This window comes from Cetorhinus maximus, chromosome 4, assembly GCF_964194155.1.
Source record: "Cetorhinus maximus chromosome 4, sCetMax3.hap1.1, whole genome shotgun sequence".
In the NCBI taxonomy this organism is placed as follows: Eukaryota; Metazoa; Chordata; class Chondrichthyes; order Lamniformes; family Cetorhinidae; genus Cetorhinus; species Cetorhinus maximus.
Window position 1 is genome coordinate 133,226,964 of NC_135882.1, and position 15,641 is coordinate 133,242,604.

At 45.7% G+C, this 15,641-nt stretch overlaps 1 protein-coding gene across 1 annotated transcript in view; it reads right to left on the minus strand.

The window, feature by feature from the left end:
• Positions 1 to 15,641, minus strand: part of setd2 (SET domain containing 2, histone lysine methyltransferase) — a 116,174-nt gene that overhangs the window by 10,949 nt on the left and 89,584 nt on the right. The window contains exons 16-21 of the mRNA XM_078540858.1: positions 14,078 to 14,756; positions 13,764 to 13,916; positions 10,846 to 10,985; positions 8,235 to 8,346; positions 7,887 to 7,955; positions 4,418 to 4,501 (exon numbers count right to left, since the gene is read on the minus strand). Of these exons, the coding sequence (XP_078396984.1) occupies positions 4,418 to 4,501; positions 7,887 to 7,955; positions 8,235 to 8,346; positions 10,846 to 10,985; positions 13,764 to 13,916; positions 14,078 to 14,756 (1,237 nt within the window). The remainder of the gene's footprint in view (positions 1 to 4,417; positions 4,502 to 7,886; positions 7,956 to 8,234; positions 8,347 to 10,845; positions 10,986 to 13,763; positions 13,917 to 14,077; positions 14,757 to 15,641) is intronic.

Genomic DNA, 15,641 nt, shown 5'->3' on the forward strand with positions numbered 1-15,641 from the left:
CTCCCTGACTCCAGTGATTCCTGAAAGATCACCACTAACGCCTCCACTATCTCTTCAGCTATCTCCTTCAGAACTCTGGGGTGTAATCCATTTGATTTATCCACCTTCAGACCTTTCAGTTTTCCTAGCACCTTCTCCTTGGTAATGGCCACCATACTCACCTCTGCCCCCCTACTCTCGAACTTTGGGGATGTTACTCGTGTCTTCCACTGTGAAGCCTGACGCAAAGTACCTATTCAGTTCCTCCACCATTTCTTTGTTCCCCACTACTACTTCTCCAGCGTCATTTTCCAGCGGCCCAATGTCCACTTTTGCCTCTCTCTTACCCTTTATATATCTAAAAAATACTCTTGCAATCTTCTTTTATATTACTGGCTAGTTTACCCTCATATTTAATCTTCTCCCTCCTTATTTCTTTTTTAATTGTCCTCTGTTGGTCTTTGTAGGCTTCCCAATCCCCTGGTTTCCCACTGCTCTTCGCCGCATTGTATACTTTCTCTTTAGCTTTTATGCTGTCCCTGACTTCCCTTGTCAGCCATGGTTGCCTCATCCTCCTTTTAGTATGTTTCTTCTTCCTAGGGATGAATTTTTGCTGTGTCCCCCAAATTACTCCCAGAAACTCCTGCCATTGCTGTTCCACTGTCTTTCCTGCTAGGCTCATCTCCCAGTCATTTCTGGCCAGCTCCTCCCTCATGCCTCTGCAGTTGCCTTTATTCAACTGTAATACCGTTACATCTGATTCCAGCTTTTTCCTCTCAAATTGCAGGGTAAATTCTATCATATTATGGTCACTTCCTCCTAAGGGTTCCTTCACCTTAAGCTCCCTTATCAAATCTGCCTCATTACACATCACTAAATCTAGAATTGCCAGTTCCCTAGTGGGCTCCACCACAAGCTGCTCCAAAAAGCCATCTCGGAGACATTCCACAAATTCCTTTTCTTGGGATCCACTACCAACCTGATTTTCCCAGTCTACCTGCATATTGAAATCCCCCATGATCACTGTAACCTTGCCTTTCTTACACACCTTTTCTATCTCCTGGTGTATCTTGTGCCCCACATCCTGACTACTGTTCGAACACCTGTACATAACTCCCATTATGGTTTTTTTACCTTTGCGGTTCCTCAACTCTACCCACACAGATTCTACATCATCTGATCCTACATCATTCCTTGCTATCGATTTAATTTCATTTCTTACTAACAAAGCAACCCCACCCCCTCTGCCAACCTGCCTATCTTTTCGATAGGATGTATATCCTTGGATATTTAGCTCCCAGTCCTGATCCCCTTGCAGCCATGTCTCCGTAATGCCCACCACATCGTACCTGCCAATTTCAATCTGCACCACAAGCTCATTTACCTTATTTCGTATACTACGTGCATTCAGATACAACACCTTCAGTCCTGTGTTTCCCGTCCCCTTTCTCATTGTCATCCCTTTATCTGATGTGCTTGAAGTTAGATTCCTAGCCCTTTCCAAACACACTGTCCTATTTTGTGCTCTGGAGACTTTAATAGCCTCTCCTGGGCTCTCCTTTCTTTTCAGTTTTTTCATAATTTTCCATGAAGTTGAATCCACCCCCCCCACACACTAACCTGCTGCTTTGTTTCCCATTAGTCATGCTTCTTGGAGTTTTACCCTTCCCTCCACCCCCCGACTTTCTAGTTTAAAGTCCTGTTGACCACCCTATTTACCCTTTTCGCTAGAACATTGATCCCAGATCAGTTCAGGTGGAGACCGTCCCAACGGTACAGATCCCTCCTGTTCCAATGCTGATGCCAGTGCCCCACGAAATGGAATCCCTCTTTCACGCACCATTCCTTTAACCACGTTTACTTCCCTTATTCTTGCGTCCCTATGCCAATTAGCACGTGGCTCTGGTAGTAATCCGGAGATTATAACCTTTGAGGACCTGTTCTTTAATTTAGTTCCTAGTTCCTGATAATCCCCAAACAGGTCCTCTTTCCTAGTCTTACCTCTGTTATTTGTCCTGACGTGGACCACAACAACTGGATCCTCCCCCTCCCTCTCCAATATCCTTTCAAGCCGGTCAGAGACGTCCCTCACCCTGGCACCGGGCAGGCAACATACCATGCGGGACTCTCGATCCTGCTTACAAAGGAAGCTATCAATTCCCCTAATTATAGAATCCCCTACAACTACCACTTGTCTTTTTGCTCCCCCCTCTTGAATGGCCTCCTGTGCCACGGTGCCGTGGTCAGCTGGCTCATTCTCCCTACAGCCCTCTTCCTCCCTACAGCCCTCTTCCTCATCCACACAGGGAGCAAGTACCTCGTACCTGTTGGACAAGGTCAAGAGCTGAGGCTCCTCTGTTCCTGAACACAGGATCCCTCTGCCTGCCTCACTTGCAGTCACACCCTGCTGACCCTGATCACTGACTGGACTTGAGGTACTTAATCTACCAGGTGTGACTGCCTCCTGATACAAAGCGTCCAGGTAACTCTCCCCCTCCCGGATGTGCCGCAGCGTCCTGAGCTCGGACTCCAGCTCATCAATTCTGAGCCGGAGTTCCTCCAGCAACCAACACTTACTGCAGACTGCGGCTCGCAATGGGATCTGCCAGCTGCCACATCATACAGCTACAGCATGGGTTCCCTTGCAAGGCACACACCATCTGACTCAAAACTATATCACATACTCAATGGCTGAGCCTCCACTGATGCTGGGTCAAAATCCTGGAACTGCCTTCCTAACAGCACTGTGCTGTGTGCCTACACCACTTGCAGTGCAGCGGTTCAAGAAGGCCGCTCACCACCACCTTCTCAAGGACAATTAGGGATGGGCAATAATTGCTGGCCTAGACAGTGGCACCCACACCCTGTGAAAGAATTTAAAAAAAATCCAGTTGATGACATGCCAGCCTCCTGGTAAAGAAACAAGAGAATTTTTGGGGTAGTGTGATAAGGTAGTCAGGCTGGGACCTGCTAAATCTAATCTAGCACTTTACCCACTAACCTAAACATGCACTCCCTCTGCCAGCAGCATGCTGTGGCTGCAATGTGTACTATTAACAGATGCACTGCAGCAAGTCACCAAGGCTTCTTCAGGAACTGCTCCTCCACCTAGAAACAGGAGAGCAGCAGGTGCATAGGAACATCACCACCGTCAAGTTACACGTCAACCTGACTCAGGCAGATATCACTCTTACTTCATTGTTGTTGGGTTAACATCTTGGAAATACCTAACAGCATTGTGGCAACATGCAGTCCACATGGACTGCAATGATTCAAGATGGCGGCTCACTAACACCTTCTCAGGGTTTCAAGGGGCACCCATGAGAGATAGGGAAACATCTTCAGGAAGAGGTTATGTGCGTTCGAGATGGGTGTACATCTTTGGGAGGGGGGTTCTGCCCATGAGAGATGGGAGCATATCCATGGGAGGAGGGCTTATTTATGAGAGATGGGAGTTCAGCCTTGGGAAAGGATCATGTCCATGGGAGATTGGGTTATGTTCTAGGGAGCAGGACACATTGATGTAAAATAGGGTTGCATTCAGATGGCATATTTGAGAGTTGGGCTTTTGCTGCTGAGAGAAGGAGTAAGAAAGCCTACTGAATTAATGACCTATTAGCAATTCAGACAATGAATCACTTTTTAAAAGCCAGGGCTGAATTTTTCTTTTGAAACTATGTTTTTCAGAGATCCATCTCCTCCCAGCCATCTCACTATCTCCTCAGTCCATTCTTCCTTTAGAAAGGCATCCAATTCCTGCAAAACTCTCAAATGCTGGTGACTTTAATGTACTTCCCTGGAACTCCCTCCCTATGAGTGCTTTGGGTGTACCTACACCACATGGACTGCAGAGGTTCAAGAAGGCAGCTCAGCATTACCTTCTCAAGGTCAATTAGGGATGGGCAATAAATGCTGGCCTAGCCAGTGATGCCCACATCCTGTGAATTAATAAAAAATCTCAATTGCCCTCCAGTTCTCCCCAGTCCCCTTCCTGACTTCCCTTCTAATTGCTTACTTCCATGGCTTTATATTTGCACTTTACAGTAGAAACAAAAAAAATATAGATAGGAAAAATATAAACATACTTTTATAAAGTCCTTAAATGGCACTTCTAGGAGCAATTAATATCCAATTATTTTTAAAGCCTTTTTTTTTTACACAATCAAGAAGCAATGAGATAAATGACCAATTTATCTAATTTTCTTGTTTGGGGGGGCAGTGGTGGTGAATGGAGGTTTGGCAGTCGTTTTGTGCACAGAATAAGCAACAGTTGATTTCTTCTTGGTGTTGATTGATGGAGGAATGTTGGCCAGGATACTGAGAGACCCGTGGAATCACTGGGAAACTAAGGTGCGAGGAGATGTTGGTGAGGACAGTTTTGGGGATATGGTGGGTGGGAAATAGAGGAAAAGGGAGAAAAGCCAAGGTATAGACTTACCTCCTTCCTGAACATCTCTTTGCTCCTTTTGGCGAGCTCGGTTGAGGTGTCGGCCTCTGCAGTTTTAGGCTTTTTCTTGGCTGACTATTAGAAGAAATTGGAAGGATTTTGGTAATTTCAAAAACAAAAATGTAGCAAGGTAACTAGTTACAGTTGGGTTTCCAGATCACGCCTGGTTCGGTGGTGGAAATCAGCACTCACCCAGCTGTAATTTCAACATCACAACAGCATAAAATATGAAAAGGCTTTAAAGCCAACAAGTCACAGAATGACACAGTGCAGAAGAGGCCCTTCGGCCCATCGAGTCTGCACCGACACGTGAGAAACACCTGACCTACCTACCTAATCCCATTTATCAGCACTTGGGCCATAGCCTTGAATGTTATGATGTGCCAAGTGCTCACCCAGGTACTTTTAAAAGGATGTGAGGCAACCCACCTCCACCACCCTCCCAGGCAGCGCATTCCAGACCGTCACCGCCCTCTGGGTAAAAAGGTTTTTCTCACATCCCCCATAAACCTCCTGTCCCTCACCTTGAACTTATGTCCCCTTGTGACTGACCCTTCAACTAAGGAGGAACAGCTGCTCCCTATCCACCCTGTCCATGCCCCTCATAATCTTGTACACCTCGATCAGGTTGCCCCTAGGTCTTCTCTGCTCCAACGAAAACAACCAAGTCTATCCAATCTCTCTTCATAACTTAAATGTTTCATCCCAGGAAACATCCTGGTGAATCTCCTCTGCACCCCCTCCAGTGCAATCACATCCTTCCTATAATGTGGCGACCAGAAATGCACACAGTACTCCAGCTGTGGCCTCAGCAAGGTTCTATACAACTCCAACATGACCTCCCCACTTTTGTAATCTATGCCTCATATATGTCCTTTGGATTGACCTGACCTAATTTATTCACCATATCCCTTCACCCATTATCTTCCCATCAACAAATCCAATTGCACCTTACCCACACTCATCCTCAGCTTTCCCTGCTAACTTCTTTACCAACACTATTCTCTTTTGGTGAAAATAATTCTCTGGTCTACCCTCCCTGTTTTCTGACGTCCCCATTTTTAACTCTTGCCCACTGGGATTTGAATGTTTCACAACAGTGAACAATTTGCCTCAGTTGACATCACCAGTCCTCTTAAGTTTGTAGATTTTAATCATTTAAAAAAAAAGTTGATATCTCTAACACAGCCTTAGACGGCACTAAGCTATGCAGTTTTGGGGGGAGGTGGTGGGTGCTAGCAGCAGTGTCAATGGCACGCAGAGTGAGGGAGAATGCAAAATAGTGCTGCAGAAGTGAGGGGCAGTCTTGATATCCTCACAGGGGACAGGGGTTGGGGTCAAAGGAGAAATCCAACCACCATCAGTTATAAAACTGGTTCAAGGCACAATATATCAGTTGGGAGGCCTCAAAAGCTGCCCCTTGGAGTCTTAGTGGACTCAACGTTCAACGTCTCTAATTAATGCAGAATAACAAAGCCAAACAGGATTTTGTATTCCACAATGAAACAGCAGAGTACAAGTCAAAGGGGGACCCAATCAAAGACAACAGGGCCCTGGTGGAAAGATCCATGACACTAAGCAAACCTGCAATGGTGAGTGACAAAAGGAGAGAGACACTACTTTTTCATTAAATATGCTAGTCACAGCTTTGTGCACCACGCCCACCCCCCCGCCAAAGCAAACATCTGGTTAAATTAAATTAAGGACTCTGCTACACACAGTTCCAGGAAACAATCCTAAACATTTTGGATTTTTGGAGGGTGTATATGTGTGGGAAATGGTATTTATATGAAGTAATGGCAAGCAGAATGTGTGCAAAATGATCAGCTACTGGATACAGGCTGTGAATTTGGTGAAGTGTGCAACTGTAGCTGGATCTATGCCTGTATTTCACAGAATCAAGAATGGTTACAGCACAAGAGGAGGCTATTTGGTCCATTGTGTCTGTGCTGGCTCTCTGAAAAGGCAATTCACCTAGTACCACTCCACCACCTTCTCCCTCCAGTCATGTACATTCTTCTTTTAATAATAATCCAATTCCCTCTTGAATGCTTTGATTGAACCTGCCTCCACCACATTCCAGGTCTTAACCACTCACTGCACGAAAAAAGCTTTTCTTCATGTCGCCATTGCTTCTTTTGCCAATTAGCTTAAACTGTTCCCTCTTGTTCTTGAACGTTTCACTAATAGGAATAGTTTCTCCCTATCTACTCTGTCCAAACCCCCCATCATTTTGAATACCTTTATTAAATCTCCACTCAGTCTTTTCTCGGAGGAAAACAGCCTCAATTTCTCCAATCCATCCAGCCTTGGAACCATTCTCATGAGTCTTTTCTGCAATCTGTCTAATACCTTTACAATCTTCCTAAAGTGCGACACCCAGGACTGGATGTAATACTCCAGCTGAGGCCTACCCAGTGTTCTATATAAGTTTAATATAATTTTTCCTTGCTTTTGTATTCTATAGTCCTATTAATAAAGCCTAGGGAGCCACATGCTTTATCAACAACTCTCAATGATTTATACACATATACACCCAGGTCCCTCTGCTCCCATTTAAAATTGTACCTTTTTAAAGGGGGTACTTAGATAGCGTTTTTATGTAATGTGTCCCAAGGCACTTCACAGGTTCATTATAAAGCAAAACATGATGCCAAGCCACATAAAGAGATATTAGGGCAGATAGTCAAAAATTTGGTCAAAGAGAAAGGTTTTAAGAAGTGTCTTAAAGGAGAAAAGCAAGGTAAAGAGGAGGAGAAATGTAGGGATGGATTTCCAGAGCTTGGGCCACAGGTAACTGAAGGCAATGATCACCAACATTGGAGTATTTATACTTGGGAATGAGCAAGAAGCCAGAATTAGAAGATATCTCAGAGGGCTGCAGGGTTACAGGAGATTACAGAGATAAGAAAGGGCAAGGCCATGGAGGTATTTGAAAAAAAGGATGAGAATTTAAAAATCAAGACATTGCTTAACCTGGAGTCGATGTAGATTAGCATGCACAGGGGCATTAGGCGAATGAGACTTGATGCGAGTTGGAACACAGGCTGCAGAGTTTTGTGTGACCTCAAGTTTACCGAGGGTAGAATGTAGGAGACCATCCAGGAATGTGTTGGAAAAGTCAAGTCTAGAGGTAACAAAGCCACGAATGGGGGTTTCAGCAGCAGATGAGCTGAGGCGAGGCAGAGTCGGGCAATGTTATGGTGGTGCTAATAGGCAGTGTTAGTGATGGCGCGAATGTGTGTTCAGAAGCTCATCTTGGGGTGAAATATTACAAAGGTTGTGAACAATCTGGTTCAGACACAGTTGCCAGGGAGAGGGTTAGAGTCAGTGGTGACAACAGAGGTTGTGGCGGAGACTGAAAGACAATGGCTTTGGTCATCCCAATATTGGAATCCCTTTCTCACCAACAGAAACACAGGCACACATGTATATGCAGAAGCTGTACAGGTGTACACACCTGGCTGTAAGAGTTAGGTGTCCCATCTCCACTTCCATCTTGTCCATGTAGCTCAGTAAGCACTGGGTCCTAAACGTAACAAGAAACAAATAATAAAATTCCCCCTCCAACTCTTTAGCTGAAAGGTATCACTCCCTTCAATCAGGTAACATCAGTGAGTAAGCAAACCAGCACAGATAATAATACGCCATCAAATAAGAAACACAATGGTGTGACCGGGTCAGGGACGCATCAATGGCTGAAGGGTGCACTGAGTAACAGTTGAGACCCTGCTGAGTGAAAGATGCTAAAATCATTCATTTTTTGCACGGAAATCTCCCATCGTGGTTCAGCAGAAGGAAAAGTCACCTTGGCTGGATTTTCATCGTACGTGGGGGTCCCCAGATCCATTTCAGCTTCGTGACCCACGCTCATGTCGTCACTGCCTCCGTCCCACAACGGCGGGTCCCACTGGGTTTGCCTGAAGGAATATACAACATGATCGAGTGAGGTGTGATCTTAGGATGTTGAGGGAAATGGATATAGGACAGCAGGAGATTGTTGAGGACTCTTAGGCTCACACCCCCGTTCAGAGCATTGGATGCAGCTCTGGTCAGACTGGCACTGGAGGGTGTGCAGGTATAGGGTAATTTAAACATCACCTTGCAGCCATAGCAGAAGCTACAGGGACTGGGAATATGAACTATGAGGAAAGGAGGCCGAGTGAATAGATCATAAAATCATAAGACATAAGAGCAGAAATTAGGCCATTTGGCCCATCGAGTCTGCTCCGCCATTCAATCATGGCTGATAAGTTTCTCAACCCCATTCTCCCGCCTTCTCCCCGTAACCTTTGATCCCCTTACCAATCAAGAACCTATCTATCTCGGTCTTAAATACACTCAATGACCTGGCCTCCACAGCCTTCTGTGGCAATGAATTCCATAAATTCACCACTCTCTGGCTAAAGAAGTTTCTCCTCATCTCTGTTCTAAAAGGTCTTCCCTTTACTCTGAGGCTGTGCCCTCAGGTCCTAGTCTTTCCTACTAATGGAAACATCTTCCCCACGTCCACACTATCCAGGCCTTTCAGTATTCTGTAAGTTTCAATCAGATCCCCCTCATCCTTCTAAACTCCATCGAGTATAGACCCAGAGTCCTCAAACGTTCCTCATATGTTAAGCCTTTCATTCCTGGGATCATTCTCGTGAACCTCCTCTGGACCCTCTCCAGGGCCAGCACATCCTTCCTGAGATACAGGGCCCAAAATTGCTCACAATATTCTAAATGTGGTCTGACCAGAGCCTTATAAAACCTCAGCAGCACATCCCTGCTTTTATATTCTAGTCCTCTCGAAATAAATGCCAACATTGCATTTGCCTTCCTAACTAACCACGTCAACAGGCAAGTTAACCTTAAGAGAATCCTGGACTAGGACTCCCAAGTCCCTTTGCACTCCCAGATTTCTGAATTCTCTCCCCATTTAGAAAATAGTCTATGCCTCTATTCTTCCTAACAAAGTGCATGACCTCACACTTCCCTACGTTGTATTCCATCTGCCACTTCTTTGCCCATTCTCCTAACCTGTCCAAATCCTTCTGCAGCCTCCCCGCCTCCTCAATACTACCTGTCCCGCCACCTATCTTTGTATCATCTGCAAACTTAGCCAGATTGCCCTCAGTTCCTTCATCTAGATCATTAATGTATAAAGTGAAAAGTTGTGGTCCCAACACTGAACCCTGCGGAACTCCACCAGTCACTGGCCGCCATCCTGAGAAGGACCCCCTTATCCCCACTCTCTGCCTCCTGCCAGACAGCCAATCTTCTATCCATGCTAGTACCTTGCCTCTAACACCATGGACTCTTATCTTACTGAGCAGCCTCCTGTGCGGCACCTTGTCAAAGACCTTCTGGAAGTCCAAGTAGATAACATCCATTGGCTCTCCTTTGTCTAACCTACTCGTTACCTCCTCAAAGAATTCTAACAGATTTGTCAGGCTTGACCTCCCCTTGATGAAACCATGCTGACTTTGCCCGATCTTACCATGCACTTTTAAGTATTCTGAAATCTCATCCTTAATACTTTACTGATTCTAGGGGTGCAGCTGATGAAGTAAGCAGCAATTACTGGTTTAACACAGCCAACATTTGTGTACGACAAGAACTCTCAAACAGCAATGACCGGATCATCTGTTTGAGTGGTATTGGTTGAGGGATGAATATTGGCCAGGGCAGGGGACAGATTTTCAAAATAGTGCAATGGGAACCTGAGAGGACAGACAGAGCCTTTGTTTAATGTCTCATCCAAAAAAAGGCATCTGTGACAGTGTAGCACTCCTTCAATTATGTACTGGAGTATCAGTCTAGCCTCAGTGCTCGAGTCTCTGGTGCGGCAAGAGTGCTACCACTGAGGAAAGCTAACACCAAGTATCTCGGCCAAGCCCAATTGCTAGAATTTTCCCTCCATGCAGAGAAATGTTATAATTCTACAGCTGTACAAGCCCGCACATCTCAACCACATCCTGCATAGCCGAAGTGAATGACTGCAAGATTTGTTTTATATTCTCTCACGGGATGTGGGTGTCGCTGGCTAGGCCAGCATTTATTGCCCATCCCTAATTCCCCTTGAGAAGGTGGTGGCAAGCCATCTTCTTGAACCGCTGCAGTCCATGTGATGTAGGTACACCCACGGTGCTGTTAGAGAGGGATTTTGGCCCTGCCACAGTGAAGGTATCCCTGCAAGTAGTTTTGGGTGGTGCCAGGGTGGGGGAAAGAGGAGAGTTTGGCATTTAGATTCAACTCAGATGCCCAGTTCTTTAGGTCACTGACTCAATGACCACAGAAGCAGGTCCTCCTGTCACCTCCTCTTGGCTGAACAGCTATAATTATACCCTGCCTTGCATCAAGGGTTATACCCCTTCTATCAGCCCATTGGGATTAAGTTTGTGATGGGAATGTGGTGAGTTCCCATGAAAACTCACCTGGTTATCACATGGTAATAATAAATCTTTCCCTCCGGGTCCCGGGCAGTCTTCCAGTTGGAGGGGAGGATGATAGTCTTCGGCTTTGGAGGTGAAGGGGGTGGCAAATCAAGAAGGCTGTTGACGACAATCAGTTCCGGCTGGAGATTAAACATACAGAATTTGTTAAAAAAGAGACACAGTCCAACGACAGCCTGTGTTGCACTGAAGCTGTAAAGACCTAGAGAAACAAGGAAAGTTAAGGCAGAGTGTTTCCCACCCACATGGCCGAAACAATTTACTCAATAAGTGGCTGAATCAATATGGACCAAGGAGGCCCCAGGTCCACGGTGTGAGCTGGGATGGTGGTGCCACAGTTGGGGAAAATTAATAGGGTTTTCCACTTCTGAATCTGACCAGTGACTCCCCAGCGGAAAGCTCCTATGAGGAGCCTTCCAAAATTTGCTGTCAAGGACAGGCACTCAAAGAACAGCCACTTGGGTAAGTGTTACAGAGTGTCCAATGTGTCAAATCATAGCCATGAGCCAAGTCTTCAGGAGATTTGGTGAGGGAGTGAAGGGGGAGGCAAAGAAAGGCATTTGGCCTTTTGCTATCCATAAATCCCTGTAAATTACTTTAATACAGAACAATAAAACGGTTATTTATTCATTCTCAGGAAGTGGGCAGTGATGGCATAGGTGGCATTTATTATCCATCTCTCGTTACCCCAAGGCAATGCCATTGGGCTTTCTTTTTGGAGCAGTTTGATGCAACTAAGTGACGAGATATTCCATTTGAGAGGGTGAATAAGAATCAACCTCCAAGCTGCTGTGGGACTGGAGTCGCACACAGGCCAGACCAAGCAAGGAATCAGGTTTCCATTGAGGATACTAGTGAATCAATTGCGAATTTTATGACAATCAGGTATCTTCATGGTCACTCGTATCTTACTGATACGAGTCTTTTTTATTTCCAGATTTTAAAAAACCAAATTCAAATTCTCAAACTGCTGTGGTAGGATTTGAACTTTCATTCTCTGGATTACTAGTCCAGCTACATAACCCTAACATCACCATACTCTGAGATGTGCAGAATTACTACAGCCGCTGATCAAACAACCTTTGTGAGCCATTTAAGCCAAAAAAGTAACAAACAAAAATGTCAGCATGCATATGTTGCAAACACAGGGAACAATAGCTGACAGGTGGCCCTATTCCCAGCCTCGGGTGATAGATTGGCCAATGTCTGCCACTTGCCATGGGCACTGGACTGATGAGCAATACCGGTTACTTTAGTCTTTCCCCTGCGGTGGTAACAGCTGGTTTAAGGGCAAATGGTTGATTGTGTGTATAAGTGCTGGGATTTGAGTGTAACTTAAAACTAAACAAAGAAAATTGTGCCTACATTTAACATCTCCCTCGTTATTTCCAATAAATGAAAGAAACCAATGTCTGTAGTAGGTTACAGGTTAATAAGTCAAATAACTGGTGGGTGCTTGGAGGAAGGGCTGTTGTCAGTGATGATGACGGGACCCACTACACCTTGGTTTTAAAATGAGAATCCCAGATGAATTATGAGGAGTGAAATAGCCCTGATAAATCTAGCACCAAACCTGCAATATTTCAGTGTGTATCTGTTTAACATGTTTAATTTTGTTTTTAAAAAGGAAGTGACGTTTTTCTCACCATTCAGGTACTGACAGCCCTGCTCTGCTTCTGCAGCTGGAAGTCATGCAATTGCTTCAAAGTCAAGCAGCTAGCTGTCCATAAACCTTCCACTGAATCGAGGTCTGTTATCACTGAGACATCGGGACTCCAGCAACTTTCAGCAAAGGGCCTGCTTTAATTTTATTTTTAGATATAGCTTATTTATATTTTGAGAAAACAGGGGCTGTGGACAAATTAAAACCGCCAAGAAAAAGTTGGTATCTCCAAACCTCTCGAAAGATTCGAAATAAATTTTGGGGCAAAGCAATTCAAACTATGTTAGCAATAATTTCCTACATTTCTTTGATTACATTTTGTGGTGTTCAGTTCTGATGAAGGGTCTCCAACTGAAACATTACTCTGTCTTTCACCATTCAGGTACTGACAGCCCTGCTCTGTTTCTGCAGCATTTGGGGGTTTTATTTCCAATTTCCAGGTTTCCCAGCTTTTCTTTCTGCTCAGTGGAAGATCTTGTGGATTGAAGTTCGCCCTGATCCTCTCTAAACACTTCAAAACAGATCGATGGTGCATTCATTGTGCGCTTTCTGTTAAAATATGCCTGTGCATATGTGTATGTTTGCACATGTGCTTGCGTGCACATGATATGTCTGTGTGTACATATGTGTGTCAATGTGCATGGGGCTCCCTATGCACATGTACACACAAGTGCCTCTGGGTGCCTGCGTGTGTCTGCACAGTTACAATCTGTCTACACACACGCGGCAGCATACTTAACAGACACAACATCAGAAATGGCACCCAGTTTGCTGATGATGATGTTTTCAAACCTTCACACTTAGGATTCACAGGCTGTTTAAGAGTCTGACAAACCATGAGCTTTCTTGGCTGTAGCCAACCTTATACCAGCCGGTAGGGTGGTTAGTCCTACAGAACGGGAGGGTTTTATGGGCTCCCACACTCACCGGATGAGTGTTAATTCAGAGGCAGAGTTACTGTCTCCTCTTGCTGCGACTTTCGGGAGGGGGGATTAAACCATTCGCTCTCTGATTCAGAGGCGAGAACATTACCACTCAGCCCAAGGCTCATTCGGACCATATCTCATCGCACTTTCAGACATCTTGATACTTATTAAGCTGTGCATAAACATAAAGTTATGAGTTTTAGCTCAAGTCTTGGGTTATTAGTTCACAGGGGGTGGGGTAGTGATGGCAGGAAGGGAAGAAGCAGCGTGAAGAATAATGCCATGACAAGAAGGATTGGCACAGGAGGTACCTGTTGTACAGTCTGCGGTTGCCCAGGTTGCTGGTAGGACGGGGCCGACGATGTCACGAGCATTCCTGCTGTCGGCTGTGCGACAGCACCCTGCGGGTGAGCCAGGAAACACTGCTGCCCCTGTGCGCATTCAGGACTCGACTGAGTGTAACTCTGCAATGAGCAAAGACATAAAGACAGAGAGGGACAGAGAAGGAGAGAGAGAGGGAGACACACACACCGAGATAGAGACAATTGAAAGAAAGACTTGCATTTATATACTTCCCCTCCCCAACTGCCACGAGATTGATTAATACAAAAGGAAAGAACTGTACCTGGACGATTTGCTGAGTAGCTTGTCCGTAAGGAGAGGATATACTGTATACGGGCTGGCATGGCTGTCCCTGGTAATAAATCGGCGTCTGGGGTTGTCCACTGGCATACTGCTGGTGCACTGCCAGTGTCTGCTGGTTGGGATCCCACACCCCGTAGCTCTGCCCAGTCGTTTGAGTGCCTGACACCTGTATCACAGACACGTTAGGGTCCTGGGGAATAACAACGGGGCTCTGAGCTAGGTACTGCTGGCCCTGGACATCCACCTGGGGGGACAGGTGTTGGACTGCGGAGTGACCCGCAGGCATCGACTCCGCCAACATCGACTGCGGGTGCTCGTAGCCCATCTGCGGCGGGCACAGGGGCTCCACGTTCGGCGTCGGGAGGAGCACTTTACCAGCGTTGGGGTTGACCGGGTCAACATAAGTCTGCAGAGGGTAGCCCGGTGGGTAACTGGCAAAGCTCTGGTGAGAGTTGCTGTAGGTTCCAGAGTCGTAAGGCACCTGCGAGCTAACACAAATCGGTTGTATCTGTTGTTGCTGCTGCTGCTGCTGTACCAGGTACAGACTCTGTTTTTGCGCCTCCCTCTGTGCCACTTCTTGTTCAAACAGCTTCCTCCGTTCCTCGGTGGATAGTTTACTCCTGGTTTTCTTCTTCTTAGCTGGTGTTGCACCGTCATACCTTTTAACATGAAAAAAAGCAACATTACACAGTCAAGCAAAGTTTATAATTAACCATAAAACTAAAAACTTCTCCATAGCAACAGCTGAAATCCGAGTTTCTTTCTAAACCAAACTTGCCTCATCACCTCATAAACTTTATGATGCATTTCATGTACAAATTAATTATTTCATTTTCAGGACATGGTCAGCTATCCTACCAGGGCACTCCAAAGGGCATTAACTCCAGCACTATAAACTCGTGATAACTCTGCATTCCTCCAACTCGGGCCTCTTGTGCATCGCCCACCTCCTTTGCTCCACTGTTGGTGGCCATGCCGAGTTCTGGAATTCCCTCCCTAAACCTCTCTGCCTCTCTCACCTAATTTAAGCCACTCTTTAAAACCTTAACTCTTTGATTCAGCTTTTGATCATCCCACCTGAACGGTTCCTACTTTGGCATGGTGTCAATTTTAGCCTGATTACACTCCCGTGAAGCACCTTGGGAAGTTTAACTTTGGTATAGATGCAAGATGTTAGTGTAGTATGTAACTGGAATCACATGCAAGTCCAGACCAGGTAGGGATGATTTCCTTCCTGAAGGACATCAGGAAATCAGTCGAGCTTTTACAAAAATCCAGCAATTTTATTGGTCACTTTATGTACTTCTAACCCACAAGTTACCCGATTTGTTGAATTCAGTTTCACAATCGTACATGTTGTCTACAGCATTCATGGTAGGATTTCCCCAACCCATGACCCTCCACCGTCTAAAAGGACACGGGCAGCAGGTATGTGGGATCACCATCACCTCCAAGTTCCCCTTCATGGCACATAGCATTCTGTCTCGGACCTTTCATTACTGCTGGGTTAAAATCTTGGATCTCCCTAACTGCATTGTAGGGGG